At 40.6% G+C, this 23,716-nt stretch overlaps 1 protein-coding gene across 1 annotated transcript in view; it reads left to right on the top strand.

Annotated features, from left to right (window-relative positions):
* The window catches only part of LOC145405865 (sodium-dependent multivitamin transporter-like), a 260,499-nt gene that overhangs the window by 223,423 nt on the left and 13,360 nt on the right, over positions 1 to 23,716 (top strand). The window contains exon 10 of the mRNA XM_080277122.1: positions 9,013 to 9,167. Within this exon, the coding sequence (XP_080133248.1) occupies positions 9,013 to 9,167 (155 nt within the window). The remainder of the gene's footprint in view (positions 1 to 9,012; positions 9,168 to 23,716) is intronic.

Genomic DNA, 23,716 nt, shown 5'->3' with positions numbered 1-23,716 from the left:
AGTTCAGATCATTTAGTGAGAAAGAAACTGTTTTCAACAGAATGAAGAACAGATTTAGCATGATTCCAGGAAGAAATATAAAAGATTTAAGATTCAAAGGTGAGCTGGCTCCATTACCTTTTGTAGACCCTCCCACTGTTGTGGACAACATTAGAATAGGCGTGATTAATCCATTTTTTCTCTTTCCATTAGTCACAGGATAAGAGAAGGGAATGTATGCTTCCATGCCCGAGAGAACAACCTCAGTGATGTGAAAGGCACACTCAGATGGCTCTCGGCCAAAGAGCCAATAGTCATTCCACGGAAAAATCAGTGAGGTACTGCCTGAGGGCCTCCCCATCAGCAGCTCCAAAGTGATACTGCCGCTGCTTCTTGGGAGGCTCCACATGCCTTGCTGGAGCAACAGGGCAGGTTAAGGTGAAAAGGTTGTGAGCAGAAAAGCCCAAAGGAGAGAAAAGATTAACAGCATAAACAGAAAGATTAATTGTAGGGAAGAGGTCAAGCATGTTGGAACTCTTTCCAAGGCAGTCAGGGATACGGGTAGAGTGCTTTACAATCTAGTCTAAGTCAATAAAGATGGAAACGATAGACTTGTTCACCAGGTGGATTAGGGAAGGGAGACGAAAGCCAAATTTGGTGGTGAACATTGAAGTAACCTAGAATGGAGGTTTCAGAGAAAGGAAAAATTGAAAGGATGTGTTCCATCTGAGAAGTAACACAGTCAAAGAATTTTTCACAGTCAGCTGAATTAGACAATAGGTAAACAGAACAAATATAGTTAGTCAGAGGCAGGATAGCTGAAGTCAGAGGGTAGAGAATTCAGAAGACTTAAGTTCAGGAACACGAGAGCAAGTTATGTTGCTGCATACATAAAGGCAACAGCCTCTTTGTCTTTGAAGTGAGTATGAAGAAAAAGGAAGACTCAGACAGTTGAGTCTCTGTGAGGAAATGAAGGTGAAGTTTAGAGGAGGAGAGATGGCGTACAACAGAGACAAAGTTAGAGAGGCCACGAATGTTGCAGAAAAGAATAAACAGTGAGTCAGACACTGGTTTCAGGTATCTCGCTTGGTTGACACAGGGAGAGGGACGGAGGGCGGATGGAGGGGCTTTTTATGCCCCCCTCCCCCGCGGGGTCTCCGAGGCTTAGTGCTGAGATGCCATTTTTCTTAAATTTTTAATAGTCAGTAATGTGTAATGTGAATGCGATCTTCTCACCTACCTTTCAGACTCCTGGTCATCCTACTTTCGGGACTTTGGCGAAAACTTTGCCGTTGCACTTGACATCTCAAAGGGTTTCGATCGAGTCTGGTATAAATATTTAATTTCCAAACTGCCCTCTTACGGTTTCTATCCTTATAGCTGTGCCTTCATCTATAGCTTCCTTTCTGGTCATTCTATAGCCCCTTTTGTAGACGGCCATCGTTCTTCTCCTAGATCTATCAACAGTGGTGTTCCTCAGGGTTCTGTCCTATCACAAACTCTCTCCTTTTATTCATCAATGACCTTCTAAGCTGTACATCTAACCCTATCCATTCATATGCTGATGATTCCACCCTTCAGCTTTCCATTCGGTTCCAGCAATGTCCATCTCAGCAGTTACTTTAACAAACAAGGAATGAGGCTATGGCACACCTAATGTCTGACTTGGCTCGTATCTCTGACTGGGGTAAAGGTAATCTTGTTTTTAATGCATCAAAAACTCAGTTTTTACACCTACCAACTCAACACAATCTTCTTTGGGAGTACCCACCTACGTTTAATAAAATGCAGCTCAATCCTGCATCATCCTTGAACATGCTTGGGGTTTCATTGACTCAGGACTTATCTTGGAAAGATCATATTGCATCTCTTGTAAAATCTGTCTCCAAGAGATTAGCCGTGCTACGTCGACTCCGTACTTTCTTTACTCTTGCACAGTTGTTGGCTTTATACACGGATTTTATTCGCCCATGTTTAAAGTACAACTCTCATGAGTGGGGAGGCTTCCCACATACAGCTCTTCTCAATAGGGTGGAGTCAAAGGCTTTTCGTCTCATCAACTCTTTTCCTCTTACTGGCTCCCTTCAACCTCTGTCTCTTCACAGCACTGTTGCATCTTTCTCTTTTCCATCACTACGTCAATGGTCACTGCTCCTCTGAACACTCTGCTTGTATCCCTCCATCTCTACGACGGGTGCATAGCACCCGTCTAGCAACAAAGTCTCATCCTTTTTCTGTCCAACTCTCTAATGCAAGAGTTAACCGTTACTCTCAGTCCTTCATTAATGCAACAGGTCAACACTGGAACTGTCTCCCTCTGTCTGTATTACCTACTTCCTAGGACGTCCAGTCTTTCAAACGCAGTGTGTCCAAGCATCTCGAAATGAACGGACCTTGAATTTAGCTCTCTTTGTATTGTTTTTGTTTTTTCTTGGAAGGAACGGTTTGCGGGCTCCGGCCTTTGATTCCTTCTTTCTTGCATAAAGAAAAAGAGAAGCTTTTACTGGAGAGCATGCTACCCTACTTTCTGTGTTACTGAAACACTCAAAAAGTTCAGCAAATAGGGATTGTCAGAAGCTGGTCCCGAGGGCTGATGAAACGGGAGCTCTAGCTCTCCCTGTTATCAGCTTTTTATCCAAATTGGGAGTACTGCCCTGTTCGACTGTGTTTTTTTTTTAAAGGCTAGAGAGAGAGAGAGGCTAGGAACGTGTATATGGGGTTCAAGAGGTGAGACTGGGAATGACGTGGAGGGATTCGGTGGAGAGATATTTGAGAGAGGGCTATTTGAGTTGGAAGTAGGACAACCTCATGACAGAGGACAGGGTGACAAAGGCGATTCGTTTGGTACTACTCCTTACGGAATTAAGGCGTCTGGCAACTGATAGATAAATTAAATAGTTAAATATATGCTTCATATGAGACTGTAATGAATGTGCACTCTTATTGCCATTCCCCCTCCCATTCTCTCAGTTCTGTCCACACTTCTCCTCATCCCATATACTCCATCACCTCCTTTTACACTGTGGCCCCTGGTCTCCCTCTTCTAACCTTTAGGAGTCATGAGTTCGCATATTTTTATTTACACCTCACGAAGGGAAAGAAGCGACAACGTGAATTGTCCCATTTGGAAGTGTGAGCATGTGTACAGTGTGCCACATTTCAATCAGTGAGAATATCAGTGAGTAGCAGAAGTTTGGCACTTGGTAAACTTGAAAACCTTTACATAAATAAGGGGTTTGGGGATGTTGTAAGTTGCGTGAGTGAGGTTGCCATTTAATAGAAACTGTAATGCACATATGTCGATATATAACCAGACTTTTGCAGCACACATGGAGTCATACCAGAATTAAATGTGGTACAGTTCAAAAACACCACAGTTCGAATAAAGATATCTACAAGCTGAGGACATCGTCAAGTGGGGTGGTTCATAGCAAAAGCTAAGTACAGTACATCTGATTTTACTGCAGCAAGGCTTACAAACATTTTTTTTATTATTCATTGTGTACACTATATGTAGAACAAGTGTACCAAGATACGAGAAAGAGTTAATGAGAGCATACGGCATTACTCTCAGTGCTAATTAGAAAAATATCATACTAGGAAAATAATTAGTCAGGTAGTTCGCTTCGTCCCCGTGTCATCAACATTCTATTCTCCTCACAAGTAGTGGAGCAGATGTGTGTAAGAATTGTCCCTTAAATCATAAAAGCATGAAATCTGACACACAACTAGGGCATGCCCTTAAGAAGATATCTGACTAAAGGGGCATCTCAGATTTTCCGTGTCAAAATTGGCCGCCATTTTTTCTTTTTTTAAGATGGCCACCATCAACTGATATAATCCTTATTAATGGTAGCTCATGTCCACTGTTGTCATAGGGAAACCTGTTTTTTGCATTATATACATTTTATTAGTTACTATTTACATAAGAGAACCAAAAAAAAAATGCAATTCCTTTTTCTCTTTCCCAGTAAGTTAGTCGTAGTCTCTCTCTCTCTCTCTCTCTCTCTCTCTCTCAGTAAGTTACTCCTGGCCACACTGTCCATCGCAGCGGCAGAGAGAAGTGCACTTGAGGGCAGCTTTGCGGCAGTTGCAGTGTCCTCCACAGCCTCTTTTGCATCCACATCGGAGGAGTTCTCGACAGGCATCAGTAGCCTCATACACTGTCGTCCAGGTTCGTTTCCAGTTGCCCGTGGAACTTTGCTCCCACCCCCATTCGTTTGGTGATGGTAGTGTTGGTGCGGGGCAAACATCTGGGTCCAGCAATTTGCCTCGTACACCGCCCTCTTAATATGCTGCAAAAGGATTGCTTGGGTACGAGGGATATGTTCAAGATCTCTTTCCCAGAGTAAACAACGCCTCTTTGGCCTCATTCACATGAGTGAGACTGCTGGTGCGGTCGTACAGCAAGACCACAAAGTCTTTCAGTGCCTCAAACCACTAGTCTATGGAGTCTGGGGTTGTTGTTTGGGAACGGAATGCTGCTGTGGCATTCTCGACTACCTTCCAGATGTCCCAGCAGGTTTACTTTCCCCTCCCGCTGAATCAAGACACTGTATCGCACCCAGTGAAGGCATGAAACAGGGGTAAGGCAAGGGACTGGTCACAACCAAGAGCAGTTGACATCTCATGGGCAGACAAGTACCGAAAATTCTTTCCTGTACCAAAGGCAACCCATAGCTCAGGAAATTTAAGCCTCTGAGCTGCCATGATGGCCAGAACCAAGACGTCGGTATCCACTGTGCGAATCAATCTTGGAGTATCCCTCTTTCACAGTATCAAACAGATGAAGCATAATTCGAGTGTTAGCCTCCTCATGGGTACATGGAGCGAAGTTTGTTACATCTCATGGCAGTTTGCAGAGGACATTTTTATGTGTGCTGATAATCTGGCAGTACACCAGATTAAATTTTGTTCCAAGTCTCAGCTTACCGTCTGTGAAAATGAAGGTGGATTCGCTTGATTATCATTCTGGAAAAAGTAATCTAAATCACCATCCCGTTTCTGACAAGCAACATACAGCCTGGAGAAAAGGGAGCAGTCATTCGTTAGGGAAGACACATGCTGTTGTGTTATGAATTTTTCTGGAGCTGGAGGTTGTCCAAAATGGGTTTTGTTAGTGACATAAGCCGTTCCTCGACAAAGGTGGAATATTGGTCCTTTCCCAGCTTGACCTTCCTCAATGTGTCATTGACAACCTGGTTGGCGATGTCTCGACTGTCTAGTGTGAGTAAATCAGTAGTGCTGTCACAAAAGGGATTGCCCATGTCTTCAACGGCATCTATTAGTGACTTGACATCTCTATAAAATGCTTGCTGGGTGTGTACGTTCTGTTCATGTTGCCCCAAATTTGCCTACTGGTTAGTGTCCATAGATGACTCAGACTTTCCTATTATCTGAGCCATCTCTGGGCTACATACCATCCAGATGGATTCTCACTCAGCCCTACAGCTCCGTCCTCACCTTTCACAGCAGCATTATTTTGTTGAAATGCCTGGTCTACGACAGTTGCAGAAAATGGGCGTGCTGTCTTTTGACTGTGAAGTTTCCTGCCAGAAATTCAGTATAAGCATTCGGATGGCGGTCTTTAAGTGTCAACATGTCTCACAAGTGAACTGGAATCCACCTTGCATAGTTGGTGTGATCCAAGGCAAAGAACCAAGGAACAATCATGGTAAGGGCATCAATATATAATAGGATGTCTGCTTCACGGATTGCTGGATAAAGATCATCACCGTAATTTCTAGTTGTGGTACCAAGGCCCAAAACTGGAACCGAGGATTTGCTTCAGCTCTCTGTCTGGACCAATCTCCAACAGACATCTAGCTATTATCCTCCATACTGCTCCTGCAATGGATGTATGACTTGTGAAGGAGGTAACTTAGACCGATAACTGTAGAGTGCGGGTCACATGGGTGATTTTCAAGAAGGAATCAGTTGTTCCAGGTAAGGAAACTCCAGCCAGCACAAGAGCGCCTGTCCATCCACTGCCATACAGAAGATTGCCTAAGACTTTAAGGGCTGCCATCTCTATGTGAGGGCCCCCAGATAGGACAATAAAGTGCTCCTCACCATAGGTTGCTGGCCATGCCCACTGAATTCGCTTTGCTATTGCGTACAGAGCTTGATCCAGCGTGATGATGGGCAATTGTTTAGGATTAAGGATATAAACTGCCATCTTAACTACATCCATTGAATGTCGAGTCATACCTTCTGAATAGACTGAGTCATAGAAGAGTGGTAGCAAAGAAGAAATCGCCACACTCTTGCTGGCTGACTGTTTGTATGGAATGCAGCTCAAGAAATGGTTTCGTTCTCGGGCAGTTCATCCATAACTATAATCTGCCTAGCATGATCAAGCCACCTGAAAAAGAAAAAGAGGGAAACATTGTAATACATAATTGTAGCTTATCAAAGTGAATATCACTTTCATTAATATAAGTGAAAATTACATTCAAATATCACCCACTGTTCACCATGCCAGTGTTCAATCTCCTTTTGAGAACTTGTAAAAGTTTGTAAGTATTTACATACACATATTTCAATAAACAGTCAAAAATCACAATCAAAATGCCATTGCTTACCATCTGATACACTCAACTATATTCCCTCTGTAAGGCATGCTGTACAAGTTGACAGTCTGCTCTGTTGGGACCCTCCAGCCTTGGAATTGGTAGATCTCGTTTTCTAAGAGCAAGAGGTGACAGCGATGTACGACTCTGGTAGTTTGGAGAGAGACTTTTTCATGCTGGCAGTAACCATATCTTGGTTTGCTGTGTGGACTTCCCATTGAACACCTGTTGATTCGCTGCTTGGGTGCTGAAATAATGATATCCCAGTTCCATGGAAGAAGTCTTGTCCACTTATGGAATTTTTGATTGTGGTAAATATTGTCTGCTGCAATAGAGGCCACCCTGTAGGTTTAGAGGGCAGACAGCGTTCTCCCTTTCAAAGTGATGGCAGAGTTTGTTTCCCATATCAGTCGAGATGCTTAGTGCTCTGTCATAGGAGTTACATAAACCCAATTTGAACAAGTGGTCTACCAAGTCACGATTGTGTGTTTTTGTGTGAACCATCAAGCCAAGATAGACTGGCAGAGGTGTTTCTCTTTGTTGACTGTGTCTGGGGGTTCCGGAGGCACACTCCTCTCTGTGTATTTCACTGTTGTACATGAGGAGCTGGGATATGATACTTGCTGCAGGAGACACTGATGACGAATCTAACGGTTCTTTTATGCTGGGACCATTCAGTACCATACCAACCATTGCTAGGAGTGACAATGGCACCGATTACCCCTGACACTGTCATATGGACCACTGAAGACAACTTCCATTTTGAACACGTCTCTTTGCAGAATGCATGCTTCTCTAGCAAGATGAACAGCATCATCATCAGCATCATGTTCAAACGCCTTCTTTAAAGCATGCTCGATATCTTGCTTGAAGCTAAGAAATATTTAACGGCCTTGATTGTGAGCCTTCAAGTCCGGGAAGTATTTCCGTATGCGATTCTTGAGTTTGGTGGAATTCGCCCACTCGGTGACTTTGGTACCAAGCTGCTCCGTTCTCTTGCTGTACAAGTTGGCCAGGCTTGAGAGTTTGAAAACTGGGGTAACATTACTGTTGGTGCAGGTTTCGTCAATGTAAGAATCTAACTCAGCAATTGCAATGCTGTGTATTTCTGTGTCACTATTTGTTTCTTCAGTTGGATTAGCCATCACATTACTTGCTGCTGCATGCCTATTGTAAAACACAGCCAAACACTTGGAATGGTATTTGGCCTCTGTGACAACCATGGCTCCTGCAATAAGTTTTGCCAACAATGGTTTGTCCCCCAGTTCAGGTGCGCACTTCTGCACACGTTCGTCCAGGTCAAACGTTGAAGCAGCATGAAGAGAAAGACAACCTGCTGGTTTCTCAAAGAAGAAACACAGCGCCTTTGAAGTAGAGCTGGAATGCTTCCTACCCCATCTGAGTATACACTCTGGGAGATTCTGCACATGCTGCATGTGGCTTCTTTCTCTTTTCTGCTTTTTGCAGTTCCGTCTTGTTGTACTGTAGCCTGCAACTGTCATGCCACTTGACTATGTGCTTGTGCAAAGTTTCCTCAATGCCCTCGCCATCATCAAGACGGGAAAGTTGTATGCCGGGTGGGAAACATCCAATATTTTGAAACGCTAATAGATTCATTGTGAATGTCTAATACCTAGCTCCCTCATTTCCCCTTTTGGATTCTGCTGGGCATTGGAGTGCTTCAGAACTGTCTTTCTGACACAAGATGCATTTTTCCCAGTCTGGGTCTTTGTTGTGTGAGCCAGAAAAACTAGCCATCTGGGTGTCCATCACCTTGTAGAATTTTGCCATCGTTGTTAAATGCATTTTAGACCGTAGCAAGATTAGATACAGAAATGTTATCAGATATGTTAATAGTTATGTGTTGCCGACATGTCAACATTTTCTTTTATCCCTATTTTGAAATTAAAAATGGCAGGCAATGACTTGCAAATCCAGATTACTTTAGTGCCATACATGTAACACACAAGTTTTAACATGCTTGACGAGCTACAAAGAAAGATCATGTTTCAAGGAACCAAAACGGTCAGAATGCCAACACGTCCATCTGGACTGTGATGGGCATTTTCTAAAATGACCGCCAAACCATCCACAGGTCAAATCTGAGGTGCCCCAATAGCCAAATATATTTCCAAGATCATACCCTAGTAGTGTGCCTAGTCTCATGCCTTTATGATAAAAAGCACAATTCTTCTGAAATTTTCACGTATCTGCCCTGCTAGAGGTCGTTACCCTCTTTATTACGATTTCATACAATTTGGTTTATCCAAACTACCAAACGATTCAGTTCGGTTGTGGGAGGTTCTCAGGTAGTGGAGAGATTAATAAAGGTTGCATCTAGCCTGTCCCGCTCCAAAAGTATTCATTATAATGTTTATTCACGTCGAGTGAAAAAATAAAAGCATTGTAACTGACACTGTCGGATTGAAGGATATTAATTACAGTGTTTTGTGATTGTCAGCTCTAGGGTATGGCGTTCTAACCGTGTGCCTGGCCTTCTTTGCTGGTAACGTAGGGGGCGTGCTGCAGGCTGCCATCTCATTCAGTTCCTGTGTCAATGGACCTTTGCTGGCTGTCTTCATTATGGCGTTATTTATGCCCTTCTCCAACTCCAAGGTACGGTGCAGTAATATAGCCTACATTGTTATGCGATGAAATGTTCATTTGCTGATGAGCTGCTGCTCCTTATTGTACTGGTCATGGTTTTTTACTGAAAATGAGGGCGTGAAGGACTGAAAAAGAATCCAGTTTTCTTTTACAATAAAATCTGAATCATAACTATGATGATAAAGAAATATGCCTAGCATTTACTCATTGCCTCCTACTATACTCTGCAATGAATGATACACGCTTTTGGCATCTAACAGTTTTTTTGTTTTGTTTTTTTAATGACCATCACCTATAAAGTGTTTGCTTAAACACTTAGTCCTGATGATACGGCTGTGATTGTCTGTTTTACATCACAATAGATACTGGAGAATGGAGCCTTCACATGGTAGTACCGATATGACCGGACGGATCCGCGGCCTATATTCTATTTCACCAAGTCTGGCACCATCACTGATGTCCTCAACACCTATAGCACTGATAAAAGTTCTCAGTATTGGTTATACCTTTTGTATTCCCTTTTATATTGGTTCACAAGGTAATAAAATAATAGTTTCACCTCGTGCAGAAGATTTACATCAACACTACAGGCGTTGAGGACATCACTGATGGTGCCAAACTTGGTGAAATGGAGTACAATTATACAAACGCCCCTCACCACGCTCCCAACCCCCTGAGGGTACTGTGGGCTACAGGTGGGGGGAGCAACTTCAACTGGAAGTGTGCTGGGTTGACGTTCATTATTATGAAGATGATGGAACTACATCAACAAAAACATTACAACAACAACAAAAACAAGAACTCATAATAATAATAATAATAATAATAATAATAATAATGATGATGATAATAATAATAATAATAATAATAATAATATTAATAATAATAATAAAATTTTACTGTTTTGACATACAGCTGTTGCACGGAACAGTTTGTGAAGTCTATAACTGGAGTCTGATATGTTATATTTTGTTGCATGAAATATCCAGCTTTACACAGGACTGCTTTCATTATGTTATTCCCAGTAAGCTTAGGACCATAACGCTGTTCACTCTGGAGATCTCACAGAGCTTCTACATACTCTTTAACCCACTGCTGGTAGAGATGTTTTCTCCATCCTCTCCTGTTCAAGATGCAAATTACTGTTATTATTATTAATTATTATTATTATATTTATTATTATTAATATAATTATAATACCTCCTCCCACCTATAGTGGAAGAGGCATTAAATGATTGGTCTTTCCGTCCGTGCGAGCGTAGATGTGCGCGTTGGTGAATCCATGCATTCGTAACACTCTTGTGGACATGATATCTCCTAAGCTCTTCGATGGACTTCGAACAAACTTTTATCAATGATTCAGTATGAAGGGACGATGAACTGATAAGGTTAACAATGTCAAAAGGTCAAAAGTCAATGCTATTTGACTTAATTTATCTTTGTGGGTGCGATACCTCCTGAACCCGTTGAAGGATTTCGGCCAAACTGTAGTCGGCAATGCAGTATGAAGGTACAATGAACCGATTGGGTCAGCAGGGTCAAGGGGTCAAAGGTCATATGGGTTAAGGTCATATGGGTGTGAGGGCGATATCTCCTGAACCCCTCAAGGGATTTTGACCAAACATTCAGTTCAGGGTCATGTGGGGTAGACTTTGTAAATCTTTAGTCTCATGTCAACCGTCCAATCTTCTCACCTCCCACCTTCCCTTCACCTCCTTCCTCTCTACGACTGTGGGCCAGTGCAGCATCACAGGAGTGGCAGCCTATGAATCAATGACCTTACCTTTGTTCTTTCTTTATCCTGTGTGTGTGTGTGTGTGTGTAGTATTCTCGTTGATTTAGGAACGTATTAGCATCTCTAATTATTTATTTGGCATATTATATCTATATAAAGCTTATGTGTCAGTATCTATGAATACTGTGGCAACAGAGAGGTGGTAGGCATTGCCTTTAACCAATGAGAATATGAGCCAGCGATGTGCAAGGGTGGTGGGGGATGGGAAAAAGCTGGAAGAAAGATAGGGGAGGTATAAGCAGAGGTGAAGGTTTTATGGCTAGTTCATCCACAAGTCTTTGCGGTGCCACACCAAACAACATTTTGCATCGACAGTCTGCGGCCTCGAGTTCTCAGTGTTTCACTAACAATAATAATTCAATAACTCTTTTTATTATTAAAATTATTATTATTATTATTATTATTATTATTATTATCTGATAAAAATATTGTTGTTGTTATTATTATTATTATTATTATTATTATTATTATTATCTGATACAGATATTGTTATTGTTGGTGTTGTTCTTATTATTATTATTATTATTATTATTATCATTATTATTATTATTTTTATTATTATTGAATATGATGATCATGATGATTACAATGATGATGATGAAATAACTTTGTCCCAAATTCCAGCCATTAAAAGAGTCTTAAAGTCTTTAAGGCTCACCATCACAAATAATTGCAAAATATATTTTTAGAGCATTCCTGTGTACAAACACCCTTAACCCCTTAACCGTGGAGCGTCACTTTTATGACGCTCGGTAGCAAGGGATCATACCACAGGGCGTCACTTTTGTGATTCTGTGTTATTTTGCATTCGCCCGGGCTTTGAAGTGGTGGGTTGTATCATCTATCAATACTACCAGTGTCCAGCTATACTCAGTTCTGCCAATATCATCTGCATTCCCATCCACTATTGACAATTTAGCCATTTTTCCCCCCTGTCCTTGACTCCTCTCCTTATCCCCCCTCCATTACCCTCTCCACCCGCTTGCCGAGCTGCGCTGCACTACACAAATCCTGGATGGATTCTTCCACTCATTTTATCCATTGAAATGTGACCTATGCCCTCTTGTTATACATAATAATATATAAAAGAAAGAGAAAAGGTAATTGATACTGCCATATGTCTGGAATGGGATAATTATCACCTGGCAACACCCCCACGTGCACTCGTTTTCTAATTTTCCCAGTTATTTACCCTTGAAATATGCCGTATGACCTATTCTCATAACAAAAATATATACTGTATATGAAAGGAAGGGAGAAGCCTAAGTGATATTTACATTCACCTGGAACTACCTAAATTATTATGTATTGTCTAGATTTCTTGCCAATCATTTCATAGCATATAAATTAGCAGCTGTCATCACACTGCCATTGTCAACCCTACCCTGCCCCTAGGCCACATCATTCAGTTTACTGTCGTCTTTAAAGGTGAAATCACGTCCGATTCGCACCTGTAAAGGGTCCTGTGACCTCTACCCCTACTACCTCGTGTGGGAAGGGGTAAAGGGCCAAGTGACTCTGCTGTGGAAAGTGAACTGGCTAATTTATCAATGATAATGATGGGCAGTGACTACAGTCTTTCTGGTGACTCCAAAACAGTGCAAGTGGAAATGTAAATAATGTGTAAATAATGTGTAAATAGCAAGTGAAAGCAATGAATGTAAAAATAACTGAACAGTGGAAAATAGTTCTATAAGTTACTGCAAGTGACAGTGCATAACACAGTGTAAATAAAATAGAAATGCAAATAATGTAAATAAAACAGAATGTAAATAGAAATGTAAATAATTAGTAATATAAGAATACAAGTATAAGTACTTGGAGTAGTGAAAGTGAGTGTGAAAGTTTTGCTCTAGCGTGTATAAATACTTGGAGTAATGAAAGTGAAAGTGAAAACTTCACTCTTTACGCTAGTTTACTGAACGAGAAAGTGAATGCCTGGAGTGATAATAAACTACTAGTACTGAAAGCAATATATGGATAAATATTGTATATAAAATTAGTGAAATAAAGTACTAGGAATATAAAGTTTGAGTGTGTTTATGAATAATAAATAACAGCTCTGCCTCAGAATACCATTGGGGAACGAGTGTGGGTGGAAAGCTCATATGCGCTCGAAAGTTTCGTTGCTTTCACAGCGTTTTTTTTGGGGGGTAATATGGATTACAAATTACTTGAATTCATAGAATAGTGTTTGTTGTTGTAATATCAGGCAGTGGTAACCATATTACGGGGTATCGGGAAGTGTAAAGTGGAGACTTCGTTACCCAACTTCAGAAGTCTCCATAAGTCCTACGGTAGTCGACGAAGGCTCAACAAACATCACAGGAGAAAGTTGAAGGTATGTGCCATATGCTTATGTCATTGTAATATTCTAAGACTAATAACTGATATTTGGCATGTATTTTTAAAAAGTCAGTCGGAGCGTGATTATCCTCGCAGGACGCGCATGGCACACTCCCGACATCTCCACAGTTAAGGGGTTAATGACCCGATTCCCAGTACCTTTCCCTCTGAAAGTAGTATGTGGCAACTGCCATGGCCTAGTTATATTTCCTATATTGCACACTGGAAAGAGTAGTAATTAAGTAAACAGCTCCAAAAAACAATATATAAGTATTTTTACTGTTTATATTTCGCATTACGTGAGAGGAACCACAATATACTAAAGTTGAGGCTTAACCATACGAAACAATGTGAAATGCACAGCCTATCGCTCAACGGTTTCAGGAATAAAGTGCGGAGAAACTCGTAATGCTTATTTTACATCCTAAATCAACAGTACTGAAGGAAGAATGCCCCATAAAATAAAACCCACAGCTAACAGTAATATCGAAACCATGGGTGCCATCAGATAAGAAAATTTAAATAAAGAATTATTAGTATCCACATTTAATTCTTCATGCGGGATGATATTTACTTGGATAACTCGTGAGCGCTGTGAGCAAGAGTTGTAGCATCTGTGGATCATCAACACAATACTACAACCTGTCAGTGCAAATAGATTATTGCTCTTTATTTAGCAAATCTCCCAGCAAGACATATATCCCAGCAGCTTAATCATCAAGGAGAGGACAGTTAACGGACAGTTAAGCGATATAGAGAGAGGTAGAACATAGAAAATTTGCCAAATGGAGCCTCTCGCAGCACAATACTAGAGCAAATTATTGCATGTGCCCAAGAACCACCCTTAACTACCTGTGTTGCTATCAAGAAGCAAATTAATCTGCCGGTATTCAGTTGAGTTAGTAAAACCAGTGCAATGGGGTGCTTTCAAAGCTAGTATTCCGCTAGATGGCTCCACTGTTGCAGTAAACACATTCCCCGCACTGTTTAAAAAGCATATTTTTCTTTGTTAAATATCTATACTGTTGTGTGAAAATGTGGATCATGGTAATGTCATATGCCGAAATATAAATAATACAAATAGAACACGTATATATAACGTATCATGAAGTGTTTATATTTATCATAAACGGAAATTAAAATATCACTGATGGCATGTGATGGCAACCCGTCCTTCCAGTGACCCTATATTATTTAATTTCTGCTACATTTAGTGCAAATTTGGTTCTTAATACATTGTCTGTTCAGACTGTAAAGTACGCCTAGTGGGTATCTAGACTCATCCAGTTTCTGTGTGGGCAGAAATTTAATGTTGAGTAAATACTGGCATTCAACATTTTGCTCGCTTCCTTCACGCATGCGCACCACAAGACAGTCCCGTGTTTAAGTTTTTCCACGAGGGATGTCATCATGTCAAGTTTCCATGAAAAATTTTATTTTGATGGCGTGTAATGTCACGGATTCACTCAGAGTAGAAACAAGCTAAATTCATAACATTCGTCATTGGTTCATAAGTGACTATGTACAGGCAGTGTGTTTCACTGAGCGATATCTTTGTGTGATTGTCATTCCCACATCTTGCCTCTCTAGCTCTTAACTAAGCTACGCTCATTTCTCATGTCCCTGTACCCGACGTTGGTTACATTACTGTCGTAAATGGACAAACCCACAAACACATATAGTTCAGTAATGTGAGTTCCTGACTGTTGAGCTGAAAGAGAGACACCTTCCCCTGCAGCTTCCTTGCACCATGAGTGAGTCATATTCATATGTATCATTGTAGCTTTTTGTAAATAAAGTGTTACAGTGAAGTTTTGTCTTTTTCTGTTGAGAACTAGTGGTTATTTTAATTTTTACATTTCACCAAGTGCCTACCAAATAAATACCTTAAGGTCATCTTATCATCAATATCTCACACACATTGCCCCCTCTTGGCAATTCCCTAATGGTATGGTCATGTGAGAACTGTCTCCAGGCCACCTGTCCACACACATATGTTTGTAAGATCTTCCACTGACTGAGTCAGTAGCTTGTGCACATACCAGTCCTCTTGACCTGGATGCAATCTCACTGGGAGATAGACATTTAAGAGGATGCAGTAGTATTTACTCATGTGTTCTCACGTTTGCATATATATATATATATATATATATATATATATATATATATATATATATATATAATCGTGAATACTGAACTTGACTCCGTGTGAATCTTGTGAATCACTTGGAGGCGATGTCTTGCCTTGCGTTCCTTCCACAGTCGTCTGTCCTCGGTGAGACCGGGCAAAGAATGACGCGTAAACAATCTTGGTTTTGGGACGGTTCCTCAGACCGGATGATTTTTGATGGTGAATGCCAGTATTTACTCAACATTAAATTTCTGCCCACATAGAGACTGGATGAGTCAAGATACCCACTAGGCGTACTTTACACTCTGAACAAACTATGTATTAAGAATCTAACTTGCACTAAATGTAGCAGAAATTAAATAATATAGGACCACTGAAATGGCGGATTGCCATCACATGCCATCAGTGATATTTTAATTTCAGTTTATGATAAATATAAACAATTCATGATACGTTATATATACGTTTTCTATTTGTATTATTTATATTACGGCATATGACATTACCATGATTCACAATTTCACACAACAGTGTAAATATTTAACAAATAAAATTATGCTTTTTATACAGCGCGGGAATGTGTTTACTGCTACAGTGGAGCCATCTGACGGAATACTAGGCTTTTCAGAAGCACCCCATTATTGGGGGAAAATTGGTCATTTTTATTCACATAATGAATATCCAACATGTAATAAATGACATAGGGCAGTTTCACGAAAGAGCTAAAGAGGGAGAGGATGACAGTCAAAAGCAAGAATGCGACAATGAAGAGAACTAAAAACGAAAAGGATTATATAAGAAAGCGGGGAGGAGGATCGTGACAAAGGCCGAAACACATCCACGGCATGATAAAGACTAATGTAAAGCCTGGCGTGCAGTGATGCCAAAGGAAAATCACAGAAATCTGCTAGACTGGTCTCAGAAGTGGTAAAAGTCTGCCATACTGAGGGAAATTAACGTGGCGACGCAGACAGACCGCTCAGCTCGAACCACACTAATGGGGCTCCACGCATCCTTGTTTGATGATGGGTCCAGTCCAACTGTTAGGTAGGTTGGAGTGTTTGGGTTGTGTTTTTGCTGGTGTGGTCAATACCTTCAGTATAGTGGCATCTCTGTTATTATATTCATGCCACCTATCTGTAGCCAGTCATTGCCACTTTTGTTTGGGGAAAAAAAATGCTAGACAGGACTTTAAAAGAATGCCAGATACACAGAAAATATTACAATTATTACCAGCTAGACTACTTTTAAAACCTCTAAATTTAGCCAGAATATTGTTACATTTACTGTACTCGTGGCGCACAAGTCTGAGGTTGTCATTATTGTACCCTGGCAACCTATCATTCAAAATATGTTCCTTATTTCGTATCAAATTATACACAAATCATATTAATATACAGGAATATATATTATACACGAACATATTATACACGAATCACATGCATCTCATATTATTCACGAAATCAGATGCACTTTTGAATGGCAGGTTGCCTGGGCACGATAACAACAACTTTAGAGTTGCGCACTGCAACTATAGTAAAACTGCTGGCATGAGTGGTGATGATGAGTGATAACGTGCCGGATGTCGCTTTATATTATTGTTAATGACAAAGTAAATAAATAAATAAACGCTAAACTTAACTAATATTTTCGCAAGATTAGCTTTCTTTTACAGCATATATAATGTTTGCAGGGAAATCAAAGACTATGTCCATCTCCTAACTCCCATTCAAGTGAAAGTTGCCAGATCCGGGGAGTTTTGTCGGAATCTTAAAGAAAGTGAATCATCACGTGTTTGGGCGATCGCACATACTCTATAGCTTATAGCAATGGTTCTCAAACTTTTTAGCTGCCAACCCACCAAATAGTGTGTATAAAAAATCGTGACTCCCACCCATCCTCAAATCACACACACAAAAGACCCAGCAACTTTTTAAATGTAACTGTTGATTCATGTTCCTTTTTCTGTTGTGATGCTTCTGGCAGGAACCAGGTTTTGTCACGTCAACACAAGAATATCACTTATTCTACTATCAGACATACAGTATATACAAAACATAGATAGTAATAATTAAACCATCAAATGATCTTAAGCATCGTGCAAAATCAGGTTAATTTTGAGAAATATTTGAATTTTCTGTGAACTAGATATTCACTACTGACAATCAGCCTGGTCATGCGCACCAATGGGGCTTAGGAAGAAAAAGTACCGTATGTGTGGGACTTTGATCTCACCGAGATAGTGAGGATCTGTGGGTAGGAAGAAGGAGAAATGCCAAAGGGATGTTTCTCTTGAAATTCTTAAATTATGCTGCCTGACTTAAATTTGACAGCTGCATAAGATTTGTATGGAAAAATGGAAAATAATCAGAATACAGCATATCGTAGCTATTATGAACATGATAATAGTGAAGTAAGGTTTGATATTTATGTGAAGTACCAGTAAATATAATATACTGAAAGCTTTAGACATATTCTATGTTTCTGTCACCTATTGAAATTCTTCTCAGGACCCTTCCATGGGTTGTGGCCCATATTATGATAATCATATTGTGATAACCTGGGTGACTCTGGAAACAGTGATATATGGCTTAAAAATACAAAGCTGTAGGGTTATGGCAGTCTATGTCAGGGTGCCTGAGTTGCCAAGCTGTAAGAGTTGTAGCATCTTGACAGAATATACAGTTTATTCCCGGTTTTCCATTGGACTCTTCTTTGATAATTTAGTGACCACATTGAGTCTTTCACGAACTCAGTGCACAACTGAAACCTTCACATGACTAAAAATCTTGGTTTGAAGAACATAAAGATAAATAAAAAAAAAAAGAAAAACAGAACCATCTTTATCAACCACAGTTACGTTGGGAAATTCCCCCAACTCATTTCTCGTGGGCGGATTCAAAGGCCATTCCACCTACTTCTGGATGATTGCAAAGATTTTAGTGTTTACTTGTATCAGCATTACAGTAGTCTTTTTACTGGAGTAGTTAAATTAATAAACTGGCATGGAGCCAGCAGTAGTACTGATGCAAATTATGGCAATTAAAAGGAGAGAAATTAGGGCATAGTATGAAAATAACTTACCCAGGACGAGTTGGGACCATGCATACTATACCCAGAAAATTATGGGTCTTAATTTATTATACTTTTATATCAGATTCGACTCCGTGATTTTTCTATTTGTTTTGACTTTGTCCTATGCTTATTGATCCACGATTTAACCACCAGTTAAATTTCACCTTGGGGCCATTTTGGTGACCTTGACAATGAGTGCCCATTTTTTAACTTGTCCAAGATTTTGGCCATACCTTGATACCTTGAAAGTTTCATGTTTACAGCTCAAGCCGTTGATGGGATATAATGGTGCTAATGGCGGACGATAAAAATTAGTTGATCTTTGGCAGCCATTTTTGTGACCTTGACCTTGACCCTGAGTGCCCGTTTTTGAACTCGGCCAAGATTTTGGCCATACTTGATACCCTGAAGGTTTCATGTTGATAGCTCAAGCCGTTCGTGACATATATTGAGAACACACACACACACACACACACACACACACACACACACACACACACACACACACACACACACACACACACACATAGGCAGGCAAAAACATTATTGCTCCGCCTTCTAAAGGCAGGCCATAACTAAAAAGAGGATACAGTTCGGTGTTCAAGGTCGTCATTAATTAAAACACAGAAGGTACAGACCTTCCATCTAAATCTCTTCCCAGGAAAGGAAGTGACAGTGAATGTAGGTGATCATTTTTGTAATGGTAAGTTAGAAAGTGTCATATTTAAAAAAAATGACAACTGCAATATTTTCGAAGATAATGCCTAACCGATCCATGAAATTTTCACATGATATAGCAATCATTAAGAGGGCTTCAGATGGTTGGAATCAAGAAAAAAAAAAAAAAAGTGGAATTTCAAGAGCATAAGCTTGGAAGAATTGAGATAATAAAACAGTGGAGTAACTGAGATGGAGTGAAGGTAATTAAAATAACTGGGTGAGGCACGCACGCAACAAGAATAGTGCACAAGGCAGACGGTTGCCAAAGGTCAATCAGTTTTTTATCGCCCACCATTAGGACCATTACATCTCATGAACGGCATGAGCTATCAACATGAAACCTTCAGGGTATCAAAATATGGTCAAAATCTTGGATGAGTTCGAAAATGGGCACCCGCAGTCAAGGCCAAGGTCATCAAAATTGCTGCCAAAGGTCAACTAGTTTTTATCTCCCGTCTTTAACACCATTATATCTCATGAATGGCTTGAGTTATCAACATGAAACCTTCAGGCTATCAAGATATGGCCTAAATCTTGGACTTGGCCAACAACATAATCTGGTGGGCGATTAGCATTCGGCTCCCGAATGCTTTTCATTCATTTTCATTGACTTCTTTGGCATTAATGGTCCTGCATCTCTTGCCTTTGTTACAGGAATACTCTTCTACTTGTAATTATTATCCTCACTTTGCCATTCAGTAGTCTGTCTTTCACAGGTCTGTTTGTGCACCATTTGAAAATCTCTTCGGAGAATTTAAATAAGTGATGGTAGTTGCGTTTTGGTACTCATACTTACTCTTTGTGTTTCTGCACTGGTATATCTTCTAATGTTGATGACAGTAACATTCGGTTTTACACTATAATGGGGTATGTAAGCCCACTCCAGTTTAGTCTGTAGCATTGCAAATATTAATTAAAGTTTGTTTTTCATGTGTGAGACTTTGAACATACAGCTAAATATTGATTATCACCATCGTGCGTGTAATTTCATACGTCCACTGGAAACTTGTATGTTCTGTAGTAAATGTTCGTACAATTATGTTCTCACTACTGGTTCTTTAAATCTGTGTTCCTCTTATACAGGGTGATTCGTAAAGGTCTTTCATGATGTTCCAAGAGGATTCCTGAAACAATTCTATGATATAACTTCTGCCTTGAATATAGTCGCATTGTAATAGTTTTCCCCATACATGTTGCTGAAATATTGACCTTGAAAGCTAGGTGCGATGCCCATGGACTGTATACCAGTATTGACTTGATTAGCTCAGACTCTGAAATTTCAGTAAGTATGCAGTGTATCGTCTTCATGTTTGCCTGCATGATCAGAATATCTAGCCATTGGCTCTGACACATTACTTAACCCGCCCCGTACCCATGACTTACGATGCATGTCACAACTTTTTTTTCACTCTGTCCCGACGACATACGATGCACCTTTTGCTATTGTAAGGACCGTCGTTTGCAGATTTTTCAAATTTCGCGAGTGATTTTTGGTATGTATACATGGGACACATTCCTTTACCACATCTTAATACATTTTAGTTCATTACTAATACTGTGTGTGCTTGAGATAATACTAGGCTCACTATTATAGTAAGGCCTGTAAATATGCGATAATATAAAGCACACTCTAATAGTAAGGCCTGTAAATATGTGATAAGTTATATGAGGTGGAAACTGGTATAACGTATTGGAAAAGTATAATGTAAGTTGAAGAATGGAATGTAAGTTGAAACAATAGTCATAGTGAGTCAACCGTGCAAGAATTCGGCAATTTCCATGTGTTCATTAATGAAACAATGCTTATATCGCCTATATTTGTGTGAAAATCAATATATTCTTGTACTACATGTAAATTTGTACCAAATTAATAAATATCTACATATTGTGAGTGGTTTCCAATAGTTACCCCTTCCATAGAAAATGCGACAGTAGCAGCACGGCTATAGATCACACACTATCTGACTATCAGGTGTTCAGAGGGTCACCTGCCTAGACCACTTTTAACCTCAGGTGATCACTTTCTTAGTGGTTTTCCATTGTTTCTCACAAAAAGAGGAGGTTTGAGCCAAAAGAAAACAAGTCAAAAATTTGTCCAGTTTTAGGGGTGGGTTTGGTAGTAAATTGGTCAGTACGGGGCTGGTTAATACCCGATGTAAACTTGTAATACCACCATACCACTTCGCCCTCTCAACTGCTGTTTGTTTAGTGCTTGAGTCACAGAAGTTCAAATATGGTTGTTTATGATGACCCAAGACGAGACGTTCATGATGATTCAATGTGTGTGTTGGGGAGTGGAAGTTATCGTGGTCTGGCTCATATAGACCCTACAGCACCTCCAATAATGCCTACCTTCTTCTTCCAATGTGGATCGACACGTCTGACACTGGTAAAGGGTAGTTTATGTTATGCATCGTCTTAAGAAGTAGACTGTAGCACCAGTCGAGCAGGGCAGTACTCCCAAGGTGGGTGGAAAGCTGATGACAGGGAGTGCTGAAGCTCCCATTTCATCAGCTCTTGGGACTAGTTCCTGACCATCCCCCTTTGCTGAACCTTTTCACTGTATCAGTAAAACAGAGAGTAGGCCAGCATGCTCTCCAATACATGTTTCTCTAACTGTCAACACCAAACTACATGCACAGTACACACTACACTTCCTTTTCAAAATTGCAAAATTAAAAATGGCGCATGGTACTGATCCCTCAGAGTTCCCGGGGGGGGGGGGGACATAAATGCCCCCACCATCCACCCCTCTCCCAGAAACTACTCTAAGAGCTACTTGGAACCACTGTCTGACTTACTTCTTCACTTCTGCAACATTCGCGTCCTTTCCTCAAACTTTCTCTCTGTTGAAAATCACCTCTCCTTCTCTAAACCTCACCTTCTCTTCCTTACTGAGACTCAGCTGTCTGAGGCAACTGACAGCAAACCCTTTTCTGTATCCTCCTACTTTCTCTATACTCATTTCAAAGCCAAATGTGGCTGTTGTTTATATGTAGCAACGACTTATCTTGCTCTCGTGTTCCTGAACTTAATTCTTCTGAATTCTGTACTCTCTGGCTACGGCTCTCCTGTCATTCTCTGACTAAATATATCTGTGCTGTTCCCTTATCCCCTAATTATACTGACTATCAAAAATTCATTGACTATCTTACTTCTGCGATGGAACACATTCTATCCATTTCTCCTTTCTCTGAAATCTCCATTCTAGGAGACTTCAATGTTCACCACCACCTTTGGCTCTCCTCTCCTTTCACTGATCCACCTGGTGAACAAGCCTTCATATTCTCCATCCTTAATGACCTAGAGCAGCTTGTACAGCACCCTACCCGTATCCCTGACCTCCTTGGAGAGAGCTCCAACATACTTGTCCTCTTCCTTACAACTAATCCTTCTCCTTAAGCTGATAATCTTTCCTCTCCTTTGGGCTCCTCTGATCACATCCTTATTACCTTAACCTGTCCTATTGCTCTGGTACGGCCTGCAGATTCTCCAAAGAAACATCGACTGTGGCACTTTGGAGCTGCAGATTGGGAGGCCCTCAGGCAGTACTTCTTTGACTTTCCATGATTATTGCTTCCTTGGCCGGGAGCCATCTGAGTGTGCCTTGCACATTACGAAGGTTATTCTCTTGGGGATGGAAGCATGCATTCCTTTCTCATATCCTTTGACTAATGCAAGAAAGCCTTGGTTTAATCATGCATGTTCTAATGCTGTCCGCAACAAGGAAAAGGTCTATAAAAGGTACCAGAGCCAACCCACCCCTGAATCGCATCTTTTTTATGTCTCTGCCTGGAATCGTGCTAAGTCTGGTCTTTGCTGTGCTAAAAATAATTTCATCCGTACTAAATGCTCTCAACTCTCCAACTCAAATTCTTCCCTCTCCTTCTGCCACATTGCTAAAAACCTTTATAACAACTTTACCTCATCATCCTTCCCTCCTCTTTTCTACTCTGATGGCTCTGTAGCTATTTCTTTTACTGATAAAGCAAATCTCTTTGCTCTGACTTTTTCCTCCAGTTCCACCTTAGACGATTCTGGTGCTGTTAATCCATCATTTCCTCCCTCTGACTTCCCAATGGCTGACATTAAAATTTCTTCAGCTGATGTATTTCCTGCCATCACAGACCTCAATACTATCAAGGCATATGGGTCTGATGGAGTCCCTCCTGCATTCCTCAAGAACTGTGCTTCTGTGCTTACACCCTGCCTAGGCAAACTCATTAGCCTTTGTCTGTCAACTTGTACCTTTCCTTCTTGCTGGAAGTTTGCTCTCATTCAGCCAGTCCCAAAGAAGGGTGACCATTCCCAACCCTCTAACTATCGTCCAATTGCTTTAACATCCTGTGTCTCAAAAGTTTTTGAGTCTATTCTAAATAGAGAATTTTTAAAGCATCTTTCCTATCGCAACCTTCTTTCTGATTGTCACTATTGGTTCCGTCAGGGACGCTCCACTGGCGATCTTCTAACCTACCTTTCTGACTCGTGGTC

This window comes from Coenobita brevimanus, chromosome 68, assembly GCF_032717465.1.
Source record: "Coenobita brevimanus isolate Jiangsu-jjx chromosome 68, ASM3271746v2, whole genome shotgun sequence".
NCBI lineage: Eukaryota > Metazoa > Arthropoda > Malacostraca > Decapoda > Coenobitidae > Coenobita > Coenobita brevimanus.
This window is presented reverse-complemented; position numbering and strand designations above follow the sequence as displayed.